This window comes from Alosa sapidissima, chromosome 11 (assembly GCF_018492685.1).
Source record: "Alosa sapidissima isolate fAloSap1 chromosome 11, fAloSap1.pri, whole genome shotgun sequence".
Classification (NCBI taxonomy): Eukaryota; Metazoa; Chordata; class Actinopteri; order Clupeiformes; family Clupeidae; genus Alosa; species Alosa sapidissima.
The window spans coordinates 23515880-23536345 of record NC_055967.1 but is presented as its reverse complement, the minus strand read 5'-3'; the positions used below and the strand labels follow the sequence as shown (position 1 = coordinate 23536345).

Genomic DNA, 20466 nt, shown 5'->3' with positions numbered 1-20466 from the left:
TTTGTGCCAACTTAATATCATGCTTATCGTTGTTAATATTGTGCTATACATGTGGCACAAACAATGTTTGAGTTTGTGGACTAGCCATAGGCTATATTTGAACGGAGCTGGTAAAAAAAGGATCATTATGAGAACGTGTGACACAATGGGCTTAAAGTGACAGTGCACCATTTACAAATGAGATAAACAGCATCAAATGTGTAGTATTTCTTAAGAAATGAATACTTTAAAACAAAATTACTGTCATTATTATCTTTTAAATAATATACAAGTGTTGACCTTGGCTTCCCTTATGAGTCGCCACTGCCAGACAGCCTAATAAATTGTTTGCAGGCAAATCTGTGGCCTAGCGCAGTGAACTGCCATCAGTCAAAGTATTACTCATCCTTACAGTGGGCTCCGCAATTTGGAAAAACAATATATATATTTGCAGCTGTGCTGAGTGTTATGTAGCTATCCGTTTACAGATTACACAGGTATGCGCATGCATATGTCGTAAAAGATTACAAGACAGAAACATTGAACATATTTTAATCTGTATTTATAAACAAAAAATACTGTGGATTAGATGGAAGTGCTAAAATTATGATCCATAGTCTAATAATGGCATTATTAAGTGAAGAGTACCTGATGACTTGTTCAGGACTTGAAAAAGATTGGGACTTGGACTTGGACTCGACTTGGCTTTGATGTGACTTGGACTTGGACTCGACTTGCCCTTCTCTGTATTTACTTGGGACTTGACTTGGACTTGACTGCTAAGACTTGGGACTTACTTGTGACTTGCCAAACAGTGACTTGGTCCCACCTCTGGCTAGCACACACACCCATTCTCATCAATGGGACTGAAGTGGAGTGTATCACCAGCTTCAGATTTCTGGGTGTCCACATCTCTTGGACCTCTCTTGGACCCTCAACACCTCTACCCTGATCAAGAAGGCTTACCAGCATCTCTTCTATCTGAGGAGGCTAAAGAAGGTCCACCGGCCTCCTCAGATCCTGGTGAACTTCTACCCCTGCACCATCAAGCGTATCCTTACCAACTGTGTCACAGTTTGGTATGGCAACTGCTCTGCCCACAACCGAAAAGCACTGCAGAGGGTGGTGAAAACTCCCCAACGCATTCCTCACTCCCCTCCATTGAGGCCATCCAGGGCAAGCGATGCTTGCATAAAGCGCACAGCAGGTTCAGAGGAAGCTTCTTTCCTGCAGCTGAAGTCTAGCTCTCCATCCCAGTGACAACCAACCAACTAAGCCCCCCCCCACCCACGTCCAATGCCTCCTTGCCTGTGCCTGTTGAGGTGTCCACGACCATGGCAACCTTGACAGGGACAACCCCCGCCCCCCCCCCTCCGAATGTATGTTGTTCATACATTGTTCACATTTTATTTATTCTGCTCTTATAAGGTAACTGCTAATACACTGCACATATTTATATTACTCTAAACCTCTCTACTTTATATAAATCAACTGTATACTACTGTCTACACTGCACTATATTTCTTGACCTGTCTATGCACCACCTGTCTATACTTTGTATATCACATTGCACTTTTCTCCTTTTTTGCACTTCTGGTCAGACGCAAACCACATTTCGTTGTCTTCATACTTGTACTCTGCAATGACAAGTTGAATCTAATCTACTCTAATCTAATCTATTGGGGTGAGTGCAGAACATTACTTTAATTCAAATGATTATTAGGTTATGTGAAGGAAACTTTTAAATCAGTCAATGTGTTTTTCCGGGTATGCCAATATATAGCATAATGGTGGTTACATCCATCACTGATTGATAATCATGACATCTCATGTCACCCATGGTCATATTTATTACCTAAGTCATTCAATTTTATTAGAAAATGTATGTATATAAATATATATTTCTTGAATTTCCCCTTGGGGATCAATAAAGTATCTATCTATCTATCTATCTATGTATCTATCTATAATGATAATACCTAACATATATCCATTTAAAATGTTTAAAAAGGCGATTATTTGCAATTTTTGGTGATATATCCGCCATCTTGGATTTTGGACCTGTGCAGTCCGGGAAAAATTGGAAACAGGTAGTTTTGCTAACTATAGGGTCTGAAGAAGTGAAAAAACATAATTAGCAAAAATCTATATGAAATGTTCCAAACACCTTTTTTTTGCTACATATCGCCCTGCACTATGACTAAAATAATTTATAGAGCGCCCTTTGGAAATGACAAAGTTTGTATTTTCACCAGCAGGTGGCGGGAATCTGGCAGATTTACAAGAATCCCATTTTACCAGTAGGCTCCTAACCCAGTGGTTCTCAAAGTGTGGGGCGGGCCCCACTAGTGGGGAATAGAGACATATATGTCATTTTATATGTAATTTATTTATTCAGGGAAATTTCAATGAGCCCAGAGAGCTTTTTTACAGCAAAGCCCTGATGACAAACAGTTCCTAAGAAAACAGAGTACAAAAATATCAAATTGAATCGAAGAAGAATACAATACAAATGTAGGCCTAAGAACAAATAGATAAATAGATAGATAGATAGATAGATAGATACTTTATTGATCCCCAGGGGAAATAGAATAGAAAAAATGTAATAGTAATGAATAGAAAAAATGAAATAAATAAATAAAAAACATAAAACAAATAAAAACGAGTTTGTTAAAAACAGGAGCACTTTACCGTAGCCATATCATGAAGAAAACAGTTAAAATTATCAACTGATACAAATAAGCTTAGTTTCAGACTTTCTTGCAGTTTGTTCCACGTATATTCTGCAAAAAAGTTAAAAGCAGATTTCCCAAAGTCAGATTTCACTAGTGGGGTTTCAAGGGAGATGAGACTCTGTGCCCATGGTATTGTGACACATAGACTTAAATTTCAACAGGGAGCTCAGGTAAGCGGGTAGTTTCCCTGCTAATGCCTTATAAATAAAAAGAAGGCAATGTCTATCCCTCCTATCTGACAAGGAAGACCAACCCACATTCTGGTAAAGTGTGCAATGATGAGTTTTAAACCATCATTGCACGGTGGGGCGTGACAGGTGGGGCGCGAGGAACAGGAGGAAAGGTGTTCTTTAATAATGCCTTTCCTTTTTGACAAGGAAGATCATAGAATCAAAACAAAATAACCACACACAAACAGTCATAAACAGACCAACATATGAATTAAAATTGAAACCAATATGTGAAAAAAGTATTTTAACATTACCATTTTGCTGGGTTGTTGGGGTCAGCTGGGGCTTGAAAATTCCCCACTTTTAAAGGGGGAAATGACAGAAAAAAGTTTCAGAACCACTGACTAAGATGCATCTACCCAGGATGCGAGAAATCATGCACCTTATCACCTCCCCATTTAGGATTAATCTGCTGTTGCCACATGCCATGCTACACACGAGTAAATGCATTGGGCTACAGCCATTCTCAGTTCTGTGTGTGTGTGTGTGTGTGTGTGTGTGTGTGTGTGTGTGTGTGTGTGTGTGTGTGTGTGAGAGAGAGAGAGAGAGAGAGAGAGAGAGAAAGAGAGTGTGTGTGTGTGTGTGTGTGTATGTGGGGGTTGAGGGGAGTTGCTCTTTCTATCAAGAGTGCTTCATCTTCAGATTCAATGTAAACAAGTGAACACAACAGGCTAACAAAAAAAAAAGCTAACACACCTTGCTTAACTCTTCACACTTTCGTAAAAATGGTGTTTTTGTATCAAACAGTAAACACAAGCCATCACAATAGTAAGCACACAATGTGCCAACTACACACTGATGGTAAAACACATCTGGCTTTTGCTTTCTCTGTGCACAAGGTAGACTATGTCAGTTTGAGGTCATACTTTTGTCATAGTTCTGTAAACATACAGGGATCCAAACTTCAAGTATTAGTGTTTATTTACACACATCAAAACAAACACAAGTGTGTTTTTCCAAGTCAAAACACAAAATAGCATTTCACTGAGACAAAACAAATCAGTCTACATCAGGTCGTCTCTCTCAAAATTCCGTCTACAAGGCACCGGGGAAAATATATTCTGGAATGCCGTATCCAGGCCTGACATGACAATATCCCCACATGTAGACTGATTTTTTTGCCTGTAAAAGGCTATTTTTTTTCTCTTCTTACCCTTCCTCTTCCCCCTCCCCATCCTCCTCTTGCTCCTCCTTGTCCTCTTCCTCTAACTTCACCTCCTTGTCCTTGTGATTCTCTCCTTCTCACTTATTCACCTCTGCATCCTCTTCCTCCTCTTCTTCCTCCTACTTCTTCACCTCCATGTTCTTCAGCCTCCTCTCATTCTTACTTTTCTCACTCTTCCTGCTCCCTCTATTGTACCCATTACCTGTGGCTTATTTATAGTGCTTAGGCTGATTGCAAAGTGAACTAATTATCTAAAACATTTTTCACATGAGAAAGTGTGCCAGAGAGTTGGCAAAATAGAGAAAATAATAGCCATACATGTGTATAGATTTGGTAGGAGTGTGTTGATCATTTGGAAATTGAGTGTAAAGCATGAGTTGTGTTTACAGTTCCGCAAAAAAAAGCAGTGAATTGTGCCTACAGTTGTGCAAAGTGTGTGTTCCAAAATTGCAAACTGAGTGCAAAGCAGTGTTTGTGCTTTTATAGCTAACTCAGTGAGTGGTTTTGCTATAGGCCTAAGTATTAATAGTTTTAGAAATTGTGCTATAAGAATCACAGTTGTGTTTAAGCATTCAGAAAAAAAACTGTAAAACTCATGTTTGTGATTTCTAATAATAAAAAAAAAAACATTTGACGGTAAGCTGAATAATGCCAAATTCACAGCATTACAGGACATGCATTGTCCATGTCTGCCCATCGTCGATTCGGTCCGTGTGACGCAATGGGGGAAATATGCCCGGAGCCCAAATTCACACACACACACACACACACACACACACACACACACACTTAGGGAGGGGACAGGTGCAGAGGACATGTCTGCTGCCTACCAGCGACTCAAGTCAACACGTGATCCAATCTAGGTCCAACTTCCAGACGGTGCTAGTGAGGCGGGCGGGCTGTGCGTTAATAAAACACCAGCGTCGCTGAAGCGCGCAGACGATGCACAGGGTGTCTCAGTCACCGTAGCACCGGAGAGCAGAGCACTACCGTGGTGATTTGCAGCGGTTTGGTTAAGCTATGACAATGAACGCTACAGCAGGACTACAAAAGTGGCAGGTATGGCAGCAAATATTAACTTCAGCCGACTACAAAAGTGGCAGGTATGGCAGCGAATATTAATTTCAGCCGGCACATGGAGAGAGAGGCCTTTTGTTTACATTGTCCTTAGTGTGCTAAATCAAATGGCAAATTGCCATTTTTAAAAAAGAATTAGCATGGAATGTTGTTGCAGAAGATTACATATGAATAAATTGGCTTTAGTCTACATTTAATCGATTCCAACGCTGTTAAGAGTTCCCTCATGTTTCCCTAGATTGATACTCTGTCGAGACTGTACATATCGACGCTGAGTTTCAGGTGAGTGTCCGCCTTTTTTGCCAACTTAAATTATTCTTTCACCGAGACTTTGAAGGTCAGGAATGAGTCTTTCCAGTAATTTTTCGGTGTTTTTTGTGCAAGCGTAAATAAAGGAGACCCAGGTGACAGGTGTGACGTCTTTGGCTTATCTGAACCTGCCACGGAACTAGTTCAACCAGCAGAGCAACTTGGATATGTTTTCAATTTATGAGACAACATATTTCATCTATAGTGGTTTCATAACACTATTCTGTGTCCTAAGGTGTTATACGTGAAAACATCGTGGCGGAACAGAAATATTGCAGCGAATTCTGTTTGTTCAAAGTAAAGACATTACAAATATTTGTCCAAGATAGGTCCTCCACAGTCCCGGCGTCATGGGGGGGGCTTTGGGGGGCCAGGCCCGTCCGGAAGTCATCTGTGCCCGCCCTGGACGAGCTTGGCTGCACCAACCAACCCCAATCCCATAGATTGATTTTGAACACGTATTAAATGTAGGCCTATATTATACGTTTGTCAATGTAGCAAGTAGCAAATAAAACTTGTAAAATCTGTATTATTCCGTAGCTAATCAATCAGGAACATTAGGTAAGCCCATCACCTAAATGGAGAGGTTACATGGCGCAGTCTACTTCACTTCTGCACTAACCCCTGTCATCCGATGACAAATATGGCTTATCGGCTCGCAGGTAGGCTATATCTCATATCGTAGTTAGTAGAAGTAGGCCTAGTAGTTTCTGGGTTTGTTTGATAGCGTTAACCTTTACTGTTTTTTCTTCTGACCTAGTCGGAGAACAGGGAGCTTTACCACTCCAGGGCCGAAGTTATCCGCAACTTCGGGGCTAACCCCCTAACACTCTATCTGAAAGTGGTTAGCAAATGAACGAGGATTTGGGTTTTATCTGCGGATTTATTTTTGCATTATTTTGAATATGACTAGCTCCAGTCTCAATAGCACGTCTACTTTTTTCCACACGCATCTCAGTTCTAACACGCATCCCCTCTTGCTTTCTCTCTCTCCATCCCTGCGCACGGGGAGCTGCACCATTTTACAACAATTGCATCTACATTTTCATATGACAATGTTTTGTCAAGTGTAAGCTTAAACTACCGTGATCAATTTAAGTTCCCGTGCCCCCCCTGGAAAGGTGTAATGCCCGTCCGTGAATTTGTGTCTGCCGCCGGGTCTGGTCCTCCATGCGATAATCACAGCGCACATGCGCGTAAGCGATCTGTTGCCCCTATCCAAGTGCCCAATAGCTTTCATAAGTTGGCACAATGTTTTTCCTCGACTGACTTTACTACCAGAACTTTACCCCGAATATCGGGGATGGAAGCATGGTGTCTGCCCGAGGTTCAATCCGTTTCAGCACCACGGTACTGGACAGCGCGTCGCCCACCACTCCAAATCGAAGATGATGACCATGGCTGGGCGGTTTGGAATTGCAATATATTTTTGCCTCAGTACTCTTGAACATTAGATTGGAATGTGTTTCTATTTATGTTAAGGGTGGGAGTTCCCACAGATTTGACCATATGATACTACAGTGATAATTGGCTTGCAATATGATATTTTTGTGATTCTTCACATTTTACGATCCAGATAATATTGCAATTCGATTATGATTCTATTTCTACCAGATATTAGATCAACCATTTTGGCACATTATAATTAGCCTGGAAAATCCAGACCCTGATAATCTAGAAAGATTAAGGGTCTGGCAAAGAACAATATAATGGCCCAACTCGAGGGGCGGCAACAAGCATGCATTTAAAAATCTCACTGCACGCAATTCAACACTAGACCATGTTTACTCTGAATTATTTCGGACTTCGACGCAATCGGATAACACTACGACCAATGTGTACTGTCCTCCAACGTTGCAGCGCCAGAGTGTCTCGCAGAGACAATTCCATTGTGCTCTCGCGAGAACTCTGGATTTCCAGGGTACATTATAATAGTCCTTGACTAAATATCACAGTACTTGGTGCCACATTAATACTATAAAATGCAATAAATACATTTCCTCCCACCTCCAGCATCTATGTGTTGTGTACGTATAGAATGGCTTTCTCTGCTCATAGAGTACTTATAGAACTGCTTCCTCTGTGTATAGAACTAAATGTACTTATAGAACTGCTTTTTCTGTGTATAGAACTAAATGTACTTATAGAACTGCTTTTTCTGTGTATAGAACTTAATGTACTTATAGAACTTAACATACTTACATAACTGCTTTCTCTGCTTTCTTACAGTTTGTTGGGAAGCTCTTCTGTAGTGCTTCTGTCCATCATCAAGAGGCGTTACCTCAATGAACAGGTGGGTAGAAATAGGTTTGTGTGTGTGTGTGTGTGTGTGTGTGTGTGCGTGTGATGGAATGTGTCTTGAGTGTAGGACCTGTCTTATCGTAAAGCACATTGAATGACCTCTGTTTATGAAATGCACTATATAAATAAATGTGACTTGACTTGACTGACTTATCTCTGAAGGGTTTTATCTCAGAGCACACATCCACTGTTACAGTAAAGTCAGTGGCGGCACTGCTGTGCTAACACCAGCTCCCGCTGAGTTCTCCCCACCGTTTAGAACAGGCTAATATGGGACTGCAGCAGATCAGCTGAATGCAGCCTGAGGGGGAAGGGGCTACTCGCAGCACAATTATAGAGAGATGGGTGGGATTGGGAAATGATAGCGGGTCAGACCCGAACTTCCGTCGCCAGGCCCACGGACACTGGGAAATGAAGTGCAACCACCTGTGTCCCAGCTCCCTCTACTTTAATCACCTTAAAGGAGCTGTGTGGAATTCTGTAGGCTTTGAGCGGTCACGAATGCAGGCCATTTACTTGGTTTGCGTTAGCGCTAGCAGGTTTGCAAGTTACCCACACACACACAAACCCACATCCACACACAAAGTTAACCTGTGTAAGCTCACACATGTGCATTTCCTCTTCTCTGCCACGTTCAGCATGAACTCTCATCAGAGCCTCTTTAGGAAACAGATTCTTGGAGAGAGAGAGAGAGATCTGTAACTGAGCAGGGTCATTGGTCATGATTTGATGAATGATATTTAATGTTGATGTTGTTGTTGATGTTGTTGTTTGGGTCTCAGGTCAAGCCTCTGGTCCAGCTCGGCTTGGCCGACTTCCTGGCCTCTGCCATCCTCATGGGCACAAACATCATCAATGTCCTGCCGCTGTCTGCAGGGGTGCGGTCCAACGTCCTGCTGTGTGAGCTGGGACTCTCTCTCTCCCTGGTGAGCACAAATATGCACACATATACATACTACATATATACATCCATCACACCTGTGCATGTCCATACAGCAGACACATACTGTAAACACTCAAACACATGGAGAGTAACACACACATTTTCAAAGCAGATAGATTTGTTTAGATATTTCACATATGAGGGTCCAGCCAAGGCCATGCCAAGGCCATTTTTTAACATTGCTGCCAGGATTTGCATGTGTTCTCCACTAATTCAGATCAGTGCGGCTATTATATGGGTCAAAAGCCCTCAGCCTGCTGACCCAATGGGAACGCAAAAAAGACGTCGTCAAGCATGGCGTCTCTTTTACGGTGAACGTCCATGTGGTGAAGGTAAACGTCCTCGTAAGCTACGAGACGTGTTTCGTTAGTACTCCTGACAACTCGTTAAATGCTGTGTCACCTTCCATAGGTCGTGTCGGTCTGTTCCCTGTGTTCTAAAATATGCCTAGTCGCTTTTAGAATCCACTCTTCCTCACAGTAAAACATGTTGAGTAACAGGGGCAGGTGATGAAACAGACTGTACCCATACTCCTGTCTGAAGGACGTTACATACAAACACTCGTAAACGTTAAGTTGTTACAAACGCACACTCGTAAATGTAAGTCGCTGTGCCTGTATACCGGTAGACTCATAAAAAACTCATTACCATATAGGCATGTGACATTGTGCGGTGTGAGGTGTGAAAACTGTACTGAGGTCAGACGGAGGTGGATGGCCATAGGGTCAGACATGAGGGAAGTGCAGCATAACTGACATGAGATAAGATCTACTCTGGCCAGACATTACCGCAGCCAACCCAGTCTCAGAAAGAACAATGTTTTATGGACAAAATGGAAATCTCTCACATTGGCCTAGAGGACACTTGCTGGACCTGCTCCGTGCTATCTCAATTCTATGATGAATTCTATGTTGTGTCGACCAGCCATAAACGCGAGGTCAAATTCAAGACTCTTTTCCTCAGTGGTTCCTTGTTGGTGGAATGAGTTACCCAATGCTCTCCGTTCCTATGATAGTTTGGGTCTTTCAAAAGGGGTCTAAAGGCATATCTGTTCAGCATGCACTTAATTAATTAAGTGTTTCTGTCTCTCTCTGTCTCTCTGTCTCTCTCTCTGTCTCTCTTTCTCTGTCCAGATGTTCTACTGCATCTCGTTCCTGATGGCGATTCTCTACGCCTGCGAGTCTACATTTGCCACACAGGGCTGGAGAGAGAGGCCAGAGCAGGGAGACCAGCACGAGGTGAGACAGGAGGACAACGCGCACGCACCCACCCACGCACACACACACACACACACACACACACACACACATTTACATGCACAGTCACAAACACACACACACATGCACAGACACAAACACATATACTCACACAAGGAGTCATCAGCACACACACACACACACACGCACACGCACACGCACACACACACGCACGCACACGCACACGCACACACGCGCACAGATATTCATACACATAATGAGAAGGCCTAGAGAGAGTCCTAGAGTTTTTGATCACTGTAGTTTGTAGAGTGGAAATACTTTCCGAATTTGAGGCGCATGCCATACATACTGACGAGTCCTTGTGTGTGCTGGCAAGTCCTGATGTGTGTGTGCTGATGAGTCCTGGTGTGTGTGTGTATGTTGATGAGTCCTGGTGTGTGTGTGTATGTGTGTGTGTGTGTGTGTGTGTGTGTGTGTGTTTGTGTGCTGATGAGTCCTGGTGTGTGTGTGCTGATGAGTCCTGGTGTGTGTGTGTGTGTGTGTGTGTGTGTGTGTGTGTGTGTGTGTGTGTGTGTGTGTGCTGATGAGTCCTGGTGTGTGTGTGTGTGTGCTGATGAGTCCTGGTGTGTGTGCGTGTGTGTGTGTGTGTATGTTGATGAGTCCTGGTGTGTGTGTGTGTGTGTGTGTGTGTGTGTTTGTGTGCTGATGAGTCCTGGTGTGTGTGTGTGTGTGTGTGTGTGTGTGTGTGTGTGTGTGTGTGCTGATGAGTCCTGGTGTGTGTGTGTGTGTGTGCTGATGAGTCCTGGAGTCCTGGTGTGTGTGTGTGTGTGTGTGTGTGTGTGTGTGTGTGTGTGTGTGTGCTGATGAGTCCTGGTGTGTGTGTGTGTGTGCTGATGAGTCCTGGAGTCCTGGTGTGTGTGTGTGTGTGTGTGCGTGTGTGTGTGTGTGTGTGTGTGTGTGCTGATGAGTCCTGGTGTGTGTGTGTGTGTGTGCTGATGAGTCCTGGAGTCCTGGTGTGTGTGTGTGTGTGTGTGCGTGTGTGTGTGTGTGTGTGTGTGTGTGTGCTGATGAGTCCTGGTGTGTGTGTGTGTGTGTGTGCTGATAAGTCTTGGTGTGTGTGTTCTACAGATCAGGAGGAGGAGGAGGAGGTTTGGGATATTCTACGCCAGTGTCTGGTAAGCGCTGCATGGTTTGGTGTAGATCTCTGGTTTCTGTAGACTTTTCATAGTCTCTCTATAGTCACGTCTATTTACATTTGCATTTGTGTGTGTGTGCGCATGTATATGTGTGTGTGTATGTGTGTGTGTGTGTGTGTGTGTGTGTGTGTGTCTGTGCACATATGTGTGTGTCTGTGCATGTGTGTGTGTGTTTGTGTGTGTATGTGTGTGTGTGTGTGTGGATGTGTGTGTGTGTGTGTGTGTACTAACAGGTTGGTGCCGATGAGTGCGTTCGTTGTGTATGCGGTGACCATGAGCACTACCATGGTGGAGATGGTGCCTGCAAGCGCAGACAGTAGCCTCAACAGGGGTCTTCCTACTTCTGAATACTGCACCAGGTAAAACACACACACACACACGCGCACACACACATGTGCACACACCAGCCAAACAGAGACAAAACAAACCAGTGATACACACCAACGATACACACCCATATGTACCCCTTTGACGGTTCTTACACTCTGCTGGGTCAGAGCTCAGCCTGCTACTACCTGACAAACCTACAGTATATAAAACTGCATACCAGGCTAATTCGTTATCTGCAATGGCTGAGTCACCTGTTGCATCCACGAGTTCATCTAAAGATAACGTTGCCACTGAGTTGACTACTATAAGATCTATTCTTGAGCAGCTAGCTCATGACATGAATGCGGTGAAAGGTAGTATCGAGTCTCTTAATGAAACTGTGAGCAACCTTGTCATATAATGAATACACGAACTGAAGTCCTCTGGGCTAATTGTCCATTAACAATAATGTGGTTTTTAGGGTTCCATGGCTTTATTTAAAATAGTGTCATGGAATATAGCTGGTTGCCATAATGTTGTTAAAAGAAATAAAATCCTAACATATTTAAAGCAGAAGAAGACAGACATTGTTCTTATTCAGGAGACACATCTTGATGAAGAAGAATCTTTAAAACTGAAAAGAAATTGGGTGGGCAGGGTCGAAACGTTGCATCAAATAATTGGGAGTCAAAAGCAGTGTTGCGGACATTATATTTTTTCAGTTGAGTATAGTTTTCTTTTGTCCTGCACCTGCCAGAAGGTGGGATGTGCACACAATAACTGTTTGCTGGTCTTGGATGCATGCCTGGAGGGTCAGAAAATTACTTTGGTCAATATCTATGCCCCCAACTCTCCTCAACCAGAATTCTTTCACAAAGTTTGTAACCTAGTACGGAATATTGGAAATACAAATATTGTAATTGGGGGGGATTTCAACCAGGTCAGGGATGTGTTTTTGGATAAATCTTCCCAACCCAGGCGAAACAATGACCCTGTATACAGTATGTTGCAGTGGATGTTTTGTCAGAAGAATTGGGCCTAGTGGATATATAGAGATTGCTCCATCCTCAAGAAAGAGACTATACATTCTTCTCCCATCTACATTCTACTAATTCTAGGATAGATTATTTCCTTGTCTCTCGCTCTTTGGTGAGTCAAACTATTGGGTCCTCCATTGGTAACATAGTTGTAACTGACCATGCCCCTATAGAGTTTGTCTTATCAGAGAAGGAGTGAAACATTCACTTAGGTGGCATCTAAACAACTCACTATTACAAAACAGGGGTTATTGTGAATATATAAGAATAATAATGAATGACTTTTGGGTTTGCAATGAAGGTTCTATAGATGACGTTGGAATAACCTGGGATGCTTTTAAGGCTTACGTAAGGGGTCGTCATATTCAGTATAGCTCCTCGATCAAAAAAGCTCAGAGGGATACATTGTTGAAATTAGAACAGGACATTAAGGTACTTGAGAGACAACACACACAGCATCCTGAGAGGGAAATATGGAATAAATTAATTAAGCTTAAATTTGAGCTGAACAGCTTATTGCAGAAAAAAGTTGAATATGCAATGTTCTATTTGAATCAGAAATATTTTGAACAAGGTGAGAGAACAGGCAAAATGTTGGCTACAATCTAGTAATTTAATTCCCTCTATATTTGATAATAATAATAAGTTGACCACCAATAAAAAGGAAATTAATGATGTTTTTACTAAATTCTATGAAGAGCTATATACCTCTAATGGGCCGATCGAGGAACTGAGGCTGTCAGATTTCTTTTCATCTATTAAAACTCCTAGTCTGACTGACGTTCAAAGAAATTTACTGGAGGGAGAGATCACATTAACGGAAATTAGGCAGGCAATTAATACTCTTAGGTTGGGTAAGGCTCCTGGCAATTATGGATTTCCATCAGAGTCTTTTGTGGACGATCTGGCTCCAAGACTATTAGCAGTCTATCAAGATGCCTTACAGAAGGGTAGGTTGCCACCTAGTATGAGGTCAGCAGTGATAACATTACTACTAGGGTTGGGCACCGAAACACGGTTCTAATATGGCACCGGTGCCGACGCAAACGGTAGTAACTGCATCGAATAACAACGTGGATTTCGGTGCCTCATTTCGGTACTTAAATAGCGTTTTTTAATTTATTTTTTATACGAGGCATCACTGCATGTCATGCGCCATCTCTGTCTTGCTCTGATAGCAACACATTCAGATACAGTTAGCTAACACAAACACTGGATGTATAAACCAGAGGGGTGCACCACATAGGCGAGTGGACAGTGTTTGACAGCTTGCGTGAGCCCAAGTACCTTACTTTAAAGCGATATCGCGAGCTCCTGTCAAAATCTAGCAGTGGGCCTAACTACACACAAGCAAAAGGCTATGAAACAACATCCTATACGTTACACAATATCCTTGCTAATGCGCTAACTGGCATTTATTTGAAATGTTATCAGCAAAGTTGTAAGGTGAAAACTTTATTTCACGGTGTGTTCTAAACAACATAATGGCATGATATTAATATTTCATGTGCATGAGGCCCATATAGCATCACAATGAATATGAAGATCATGTTAAAAGTTAGCTGGCAAAAACATAAATATGTAGGTTACATACCTGATGTCACTGAGCTGTCAGAGGCTACGAAAACATCTCCATACGTTATCGCTAATTAAACTCAGCTGACTGGTGTTAGCGCATAGCCATAGTTGCTGTTAAAATGCCTACTAGGCTAGCGCTGGGAATCTAAACACTTCAACACCGACATGTAGCCTAACATGTTCAAAACTATTACGTGTTATAGATTAAGACATGACATTTCTTGAAGCATTTGGGAACACACTGAATTAACTGGAAAGTAGAGTCCCTGTTAGATTAGCTTGCTTGCAAATGCAGTTGTCCATGATCTGGCAGTTCTATGGCAAGCGGTTTTAACATACCTTATGGCAAACCGCCTACACTGGGTAAACTTGAAAGCAGAGCTTACCATTGTGTGTGCATGCATGGCAAGCTGTTTTAACATTTAAATGTATTATTCGTAGGAGCAATGTGATATTGATAGTAAATTGAATTTAACAGTTCAATTTCATGTTCAAATTTGTCTTATCAATAAAAAAAAAGCAATTCATGCCATTTTAATTTAAAACATTTTAAAAAGTACCGGTTCAGGCACCGTTTTGGCACCGGCACCGTTTTAAAAGTATCGATTTAGCACCGGTATCGGATAAAACCCAAACGATACCCAACCCTAATTACTACATAAGAAAGGGAAAGACCCACAATATTGTTTCGTTAATTAATGTAGATGAAAAAATTATTTCTAAGATACTTGCTGCTAGACTTGAGAAGGTGCTTCCCAGTTTGGTGCATAGGGACCAGGTTGGATTTATTAAAAGTAGATGCTCAGCTGACAATCTACGCAGGATATTACATATTTTTTGGAAGAGCAGAAATAACTTAGATCCTGTTGTTGCCTTCTCCCTAGATGCGGAGAAGGCGTTTGACAAAGTTGAGTATGCCTTTCTGTTTTATTGAAGAGGTTTGGCTTTTGTCCGTCCTTTATGCAGTGGTTGCAGTTAGTATACACAGATCCAATGGCTACTGTTCTTACCAATGGGATAATGTCACCATCTTTTAATCTTATTCGTGGCACTAGACAAGGTTCTCCTTTATCACCTCTCATTTTTGCCCTATTTCTGGAACCTCTTGCAATTGCATTGCGTGAATGTAAATGCATCCAAGGGGTACATGTGGGCCAGGAAGAAGAACACAAACTTTTTTGTATGCGGATGACATTCTTTTGATCTCAAGTAATCCAGACGTGGCAGTACCTGCCATCTCCTCAATTATTGATTCATTTTCGGACATTTCTGGCTACACAATTAATTGGTCAAAATCAGAGGCCATGCCTCTTTCTAAAATATGTCCCCCAGCCATTAGAAATACATGGCAATTTAAGTGGATGCCTGCAGGTTTGACGTACTTAGGGATTAAACTGACACCTGGATTGGATAATTTAATGCAAGTGAATATTTCTCCAGTGATTCAAAATATCCGGCCTCTTTTGCAGAATTGGGTAAAAATGAATTTATCCTTATTGGGCAGAATTAATCTGGTTAAAATGATTATTTCCCCCAAAATCCAGTATATTTTGTATATGCTACCCTTAACATTTCTGCAAAACTTGTTTAAGCTTTATAATACAGTTGTAGAGGGTTATGTGTGGGCAGGCAAAAAAACAGCTTTCAATCGGTCCAAATTATATGCTGCTAAAGATAGTGGTGGCTTAGCATTGTCTAAGGTGGACTGGTATCATTATGCATTTTCTCTCTCCCAGTTACATAAGATAAATAACTCTCCTGAGCAGAGGCCGTCATGGGTTAAAGTCGAAGAGGAGCTTGTGGCTCCTACATCTTTAGAGGCCTTTCTCACTCAGACGGGAAGGCCGGTACCCTTCAGTTTTAAAGATCCAGTTTTGGCTTTTGTACAAGAGACTTAGTTGAGATCTCACCCGAATTAATTAATACCAATCCTTATCTTACCGCTAAAGCCTCCATTTGGTGGAATAAAAAACTAAATAGGTAAGAAACCGTTTATGTGGGATGCGTGGGTCAGCTCCGAAATTAATCAGCTCGGGGATCTATTTGGTCAAAATGGTATGACATCATTCACTGAAATCAGACAAGAATTTAATCTTAATCAAAGGGAATTTTGGAAATTTTTACAAGTTAGACACTGTATCAAAGCTAAGTTGCACACTAACCCAGACCCTCCATCTAGTATCCAGGACCTATTCCTAATAGCTGGCAATAATAGTAGTAGAGCATCTAAATTTTCTGAGATCATCAGAGAGGTGCGATCGCCCAATTTGGAGGGGCTGAGACTATGCTGGGTGGAAGACTTGGGAACTCAGATTCCAGAAGATGGCTGGAAGAAGCTTGTTGCTTCCTGGTACACTTGTTCGCGGGATAACACAGTTGCAGCTTATCCAATATAAATTACTCCACAGAAGTTATTGGACCCCTAGTAAACTCGCCAAACTGAAATTAGTAGACAGGGACACCTGTTGGAAATGTCAGAAAGAAGCTGGGACTTTAATTCATATGTTATATGACTGGAAAAAATTATCGCCTGTGGGATGGGATTATTGAATGGTCTTTTTCAAATTAATCTCTTGAAGTCTCCAGCTTTATGTATCTTGGGTCTGTGACCAGATAACATTAATCTAACTGGAAGACAGAGGCTATGGGTACGACTTGCAACCATAACAGGATGTAGGATAATATTGAGGCATTGGAAGTCATCTGAGTTTTGTAGTTGTAAGGAATGGATTGAGCTAATGACCAAAATGGCTTTATATGAGCGGGTAACTTTCAGCGTCAGGGGGAGAGAAGATATCTGAAATCAGGTCTGGGGCCCCTTTCTGAATTATGTATGAATGATGTAACTGTTTGATATACTCAGAGGTCTATGTTAATGTAAGTTTGTAGGCACTTTGTTCTTGTTTATGGTTTTTTTTTTTTGTGTGTGTGTTGTTTCTATGCTTTATAAAAAAAAAAAAGACAGGGAACTGACTGTATGTTTGTAATTTTCACCTGATGTCTATGCTCTGTATGTTCTGCTGTCTGCCAAAAACATTAATAAAAATAAATAAATAAATAAATTTAAAAAACTGCATACCTTATTGTATACTAGGAAGGCAGAACCTATAAAAATTATCAACATATACACACACACACACACAAATACACAAGATCACACGCACACACACACTAATCTATATGGTATGTGTTCATCTCTACACAGCTGCCTGCTGTTCCTTCACATAGGAAAGGATAACTGCTCTGATGTGGTGAGTGTGTGTGTGTGTGTGTATGGTGTGTGTGTGTGTGTGTGTGTGTGTGTGTGTGTGTGTTTGACTGTATATACGTGTGTGTGTGTGTGTGTGTGTGTGTGGTGTGTATGATGTGTGTGTGTGTGTGTGTGTGTGTGGTCTGTGTGTGTGTGTGTGTGTGTGTGGTGTGTGTGTGTGTGTGTGTGTGTGTGTGTGTGTTTGTGTGTGTGTTTGACTGTATATACGTGTGTGTGTGTGTGTGTGTGTGTGTGTATGTGTGTTTGACTGTATATACGTGTGTGTGGTGTGTGTGTGTGTGTGTGTGTGTGTGTGTGTGTGTGTGTGTGCAGTCAGTCAACAATTACCAACTTTAGCCCATAGATGACTTCACCCATTTGGCTAATCTGTGTTTGTGTGTGTGTATTTGTGTGTTTGACTGTATGTATGTGTGTGTGTGTTTGGCTGTGTGTGTGTGTGTGTGTGTGTGTGTGTGTGTGCTGTAGGATGAAGGACATGACATGTTTGTGAGGGGATTTATCTTCGCCAGTCTGGTGTCCGTGTTAGTCATCTGCACGGTAAGAGCATACACACACACACACACACACACACACATACACACAGACACACACACTCACACTCACTCACACACACACACACACACACACACACACACACACACACACACACACACACACGTATATACAGTCAAACACACACAGACACACACACACACACACAGATCACAGCTAGAGGAAGCAGTGTGCTAAATGTGTTTTTGTGCGTGCACATGTATATGTGTGTGTGTTTGCTTAGGTGGTGTATTGTAAGCTGCACAGTTGGTCTCGTCAGTATGAGAATCAGTCAGAGGTGAGGGGAGCCCTGAACTCAGCACGCTACATCATGTTCAACATCAGCATCTGTTGGAGTTCAGGTACGCGCACACACACACACACACACACACACACACACACACACACACACACATACACACACGCAGACACACAGAGAGAGAAACACACACACGCGCGCAGACACACACACATACACACACACACACACACACACACACACACACACACACACACACACACACACACACATACACACACTGTATCGGCAGCTTGTCAGACACAGAGAGAGAGAACACACACACATGCACACGCACGCATACTTATAAACAAACACTGTATGTCCAGTCAGTATAGTAGTTTGTGTCTGTGTGTGTGTGTGTGTGTGTGTGTGTGTGTGTGTGTGTGTGTGTGTGTGTGTGTGTGTGTGTGTGTGTGTCTTTGTGTGTGTGTGTGTGTGTGTGTGTGTGTGTGTGTGTCAACTTAACTCTCTCTCTCTCCCATCCCTCCTCTCTCTCTTTCTCTTTCTGTCCCTCTCTCCCTCCCTCCCCTCTCTCTCTCTCTCTCTCTCTCTCTCTCTCTCCCTTCTTCTGTCCTTCCTCTTCACAGCTCTTCTTCTCCTCTGTCTGTCCTTCAGAAAGCAGATCACTCAAGACCAGCTTTTTCCGCTCTATGTCTTACAGGTTAGTTGGTTTCACACACCTGACCACTATGTGGTGGTCAGTGGTCAGTTTCTTAAATCACACTTAAAGCACACTTTACAGTAAGCACACACTTTCTGCATTAAGGTTAACCTCCTACTTTCTGTCTATCTATCTGTCTCTCCCCTCTCTCTCTCTCTCCCCCCCCCTCCCCCCTCTCTCTGCCAGACGTTGTCCGTGTCCCTCCACGGTTTCCTGAACAGCATCGTGTACGCCTGGCGTAGGCCCAACTTCCGGGAGGCCGTCCTGGGGGAGCGGCTGCCCCTGCTCTCCTCGCCCCCCTCCAGCCGGGCCTACTTTGAGGAGTCGCTTCCCACACTCCACACACCCTGCTGACCACCAAGCAGCAGGACAACCAAGCTTTTCATGAAGGACAAAGGCACTCCAAGAGGACTGAGAGAGTGATGAGAGACTGAGAGAGAAGAGGAGAGGCTGAGAGAGTGAAGAACTGACCGCCTTTTCACTTTAGACCGTTTTTTTGAGGCTGAGAGAGTGAAGGACTGACCGTCTTTTCACTTTAGACCGTTTTTTGGAGGGTGAGAGAGTGAAGGACTGACCGCCTTTTCACTTTAGACCTGTATTTTGTTGCTCAGTCAGTTATCATTTTCAGTGGCACCAAAGTAGCAATTTGTGATCATGTGCCTGACCACACCTGTTTTTTCCCCATTGACATGCCAGTGGATGTGCAAAGTTCATTTGCCATTTGCACAATGTGGGACTCTGGCGTAAAACGGATAATTGCTACAAACTAGCAAAGAGTTGCGTCTGGTGCCACACTGCCACTGGGAGAAGAGGACAGGAGAGACGGAGAGCGCTGCACAGATGTTCTGTGGAGTAAAACTAAGCTGCTGATCTGGGTGACAAGAGCAGTCCAAGACACACACATACGCACACACACACACACACACACACACACACACACGCACACACACACATACACGCATACACACACACACACACACACACACACACACACACACACACACACACACACACACACACACACACACACCTCTAGACCCTAAAAGCACATATAGGGCTCTCAGGGATCCATGGAGTGTGTTGCACCATTTTTTTTTTTGAAGTATTTATTTGCTCAGAGAATCATTGTGTTGTGATGATGTTGATATTTTGAAGCATGACTAAAGAGTGGGGTGCCCGTTTGGACTTTTCTCAGGACAGCTAGATACATGTCTAGCGGGCCTAGCCAGACACCCGATATGTCAGTCAGACTGTAAAGTCTGTGCTCATGGCACAATAAAAATGTAAGATTCTTGTTGGGTTTATTATCTTGTGATTTTATGGACGCTTCATAACCGAGGCTCTCGGTTTGCTCCTGTTTATGGAACAGAGGTCAAGTGAAACTTATACAGACAGAAGATCAGTCCACTCTTTGCACGATAACTTTAACTTTACAGATACTAAAAAAAAAAAAAAATTATGTTTCACTGTAGAATGTCCACACTACATTACAACATGCACAACATAACAACATGAATACAAACATAATCACTTTTAGAGGGGTAGGGTGAGGGTTAAGATGACGGCAGGGAGATGACCACAGGGAGATGACCACAGGGAAATGACCGCAGGGCTGCCATATGAATC

General features: G+C 42.6%; 1 protein-coding gene across 1 annotated transcript; it reads left to right on the top strand.

Moving 5' to 3' along the window:
* Positions 1 to 4916: 4916 nt before the first annotated feature.
* Positions 4917 to 19807, top strand: si:dkey-30c15.2 (uncharacterized protein LOC558938 homolog). Its single transcript, XM_042109594.1, has 12 exons — positions 4917 to 5168; positions 5425 to 5468; positions 7725 to 7788; positions 8579 to 8722; positions 9873 to 9977; positions 11085 to 11131; positions 11386 to 11511; positions 17282 to 17327; positions 17813 to 17884; positions 18123 to 18240; positions 18767 to 18840; positions 19027 to 19807. Exons 1-12 carry the CDS (start codon positions 5130 to 5132, stop codon positions 19192 to 19194), a joined length of 1047 nt encoding a protein of 348 aa, XP_041965528.1. The 5' UTR covers positions 4917 to 5129; the 3' UTR covers positions 19195 to 19807.
* Positions 19808 to 20466: the final 659 nt, after the last annotated feature.

Coding starts and splice junctions, on each gene's coding strand:
- si:dkey-30c15.2 (XM_042109594.1), top strand. CDS start 5,130: ATGACAATGAACGCTACAGCAGGACTACAAAAGTGGCAG. Junction 11,132..11,385: donor ATATTCTACGCCAGTGTCTG/GTAAGCGCTGCA, acceptor GTGTACTAACAG/GTTGGTGCCGATGAGTGCGT. Junction 11,512..17,281: donor ACTTCTGAATACTGCACCAG/GTAAAACACACA, acceptor ATCTCTACACAG/CTGCCTGCTGTTCCTTCACA.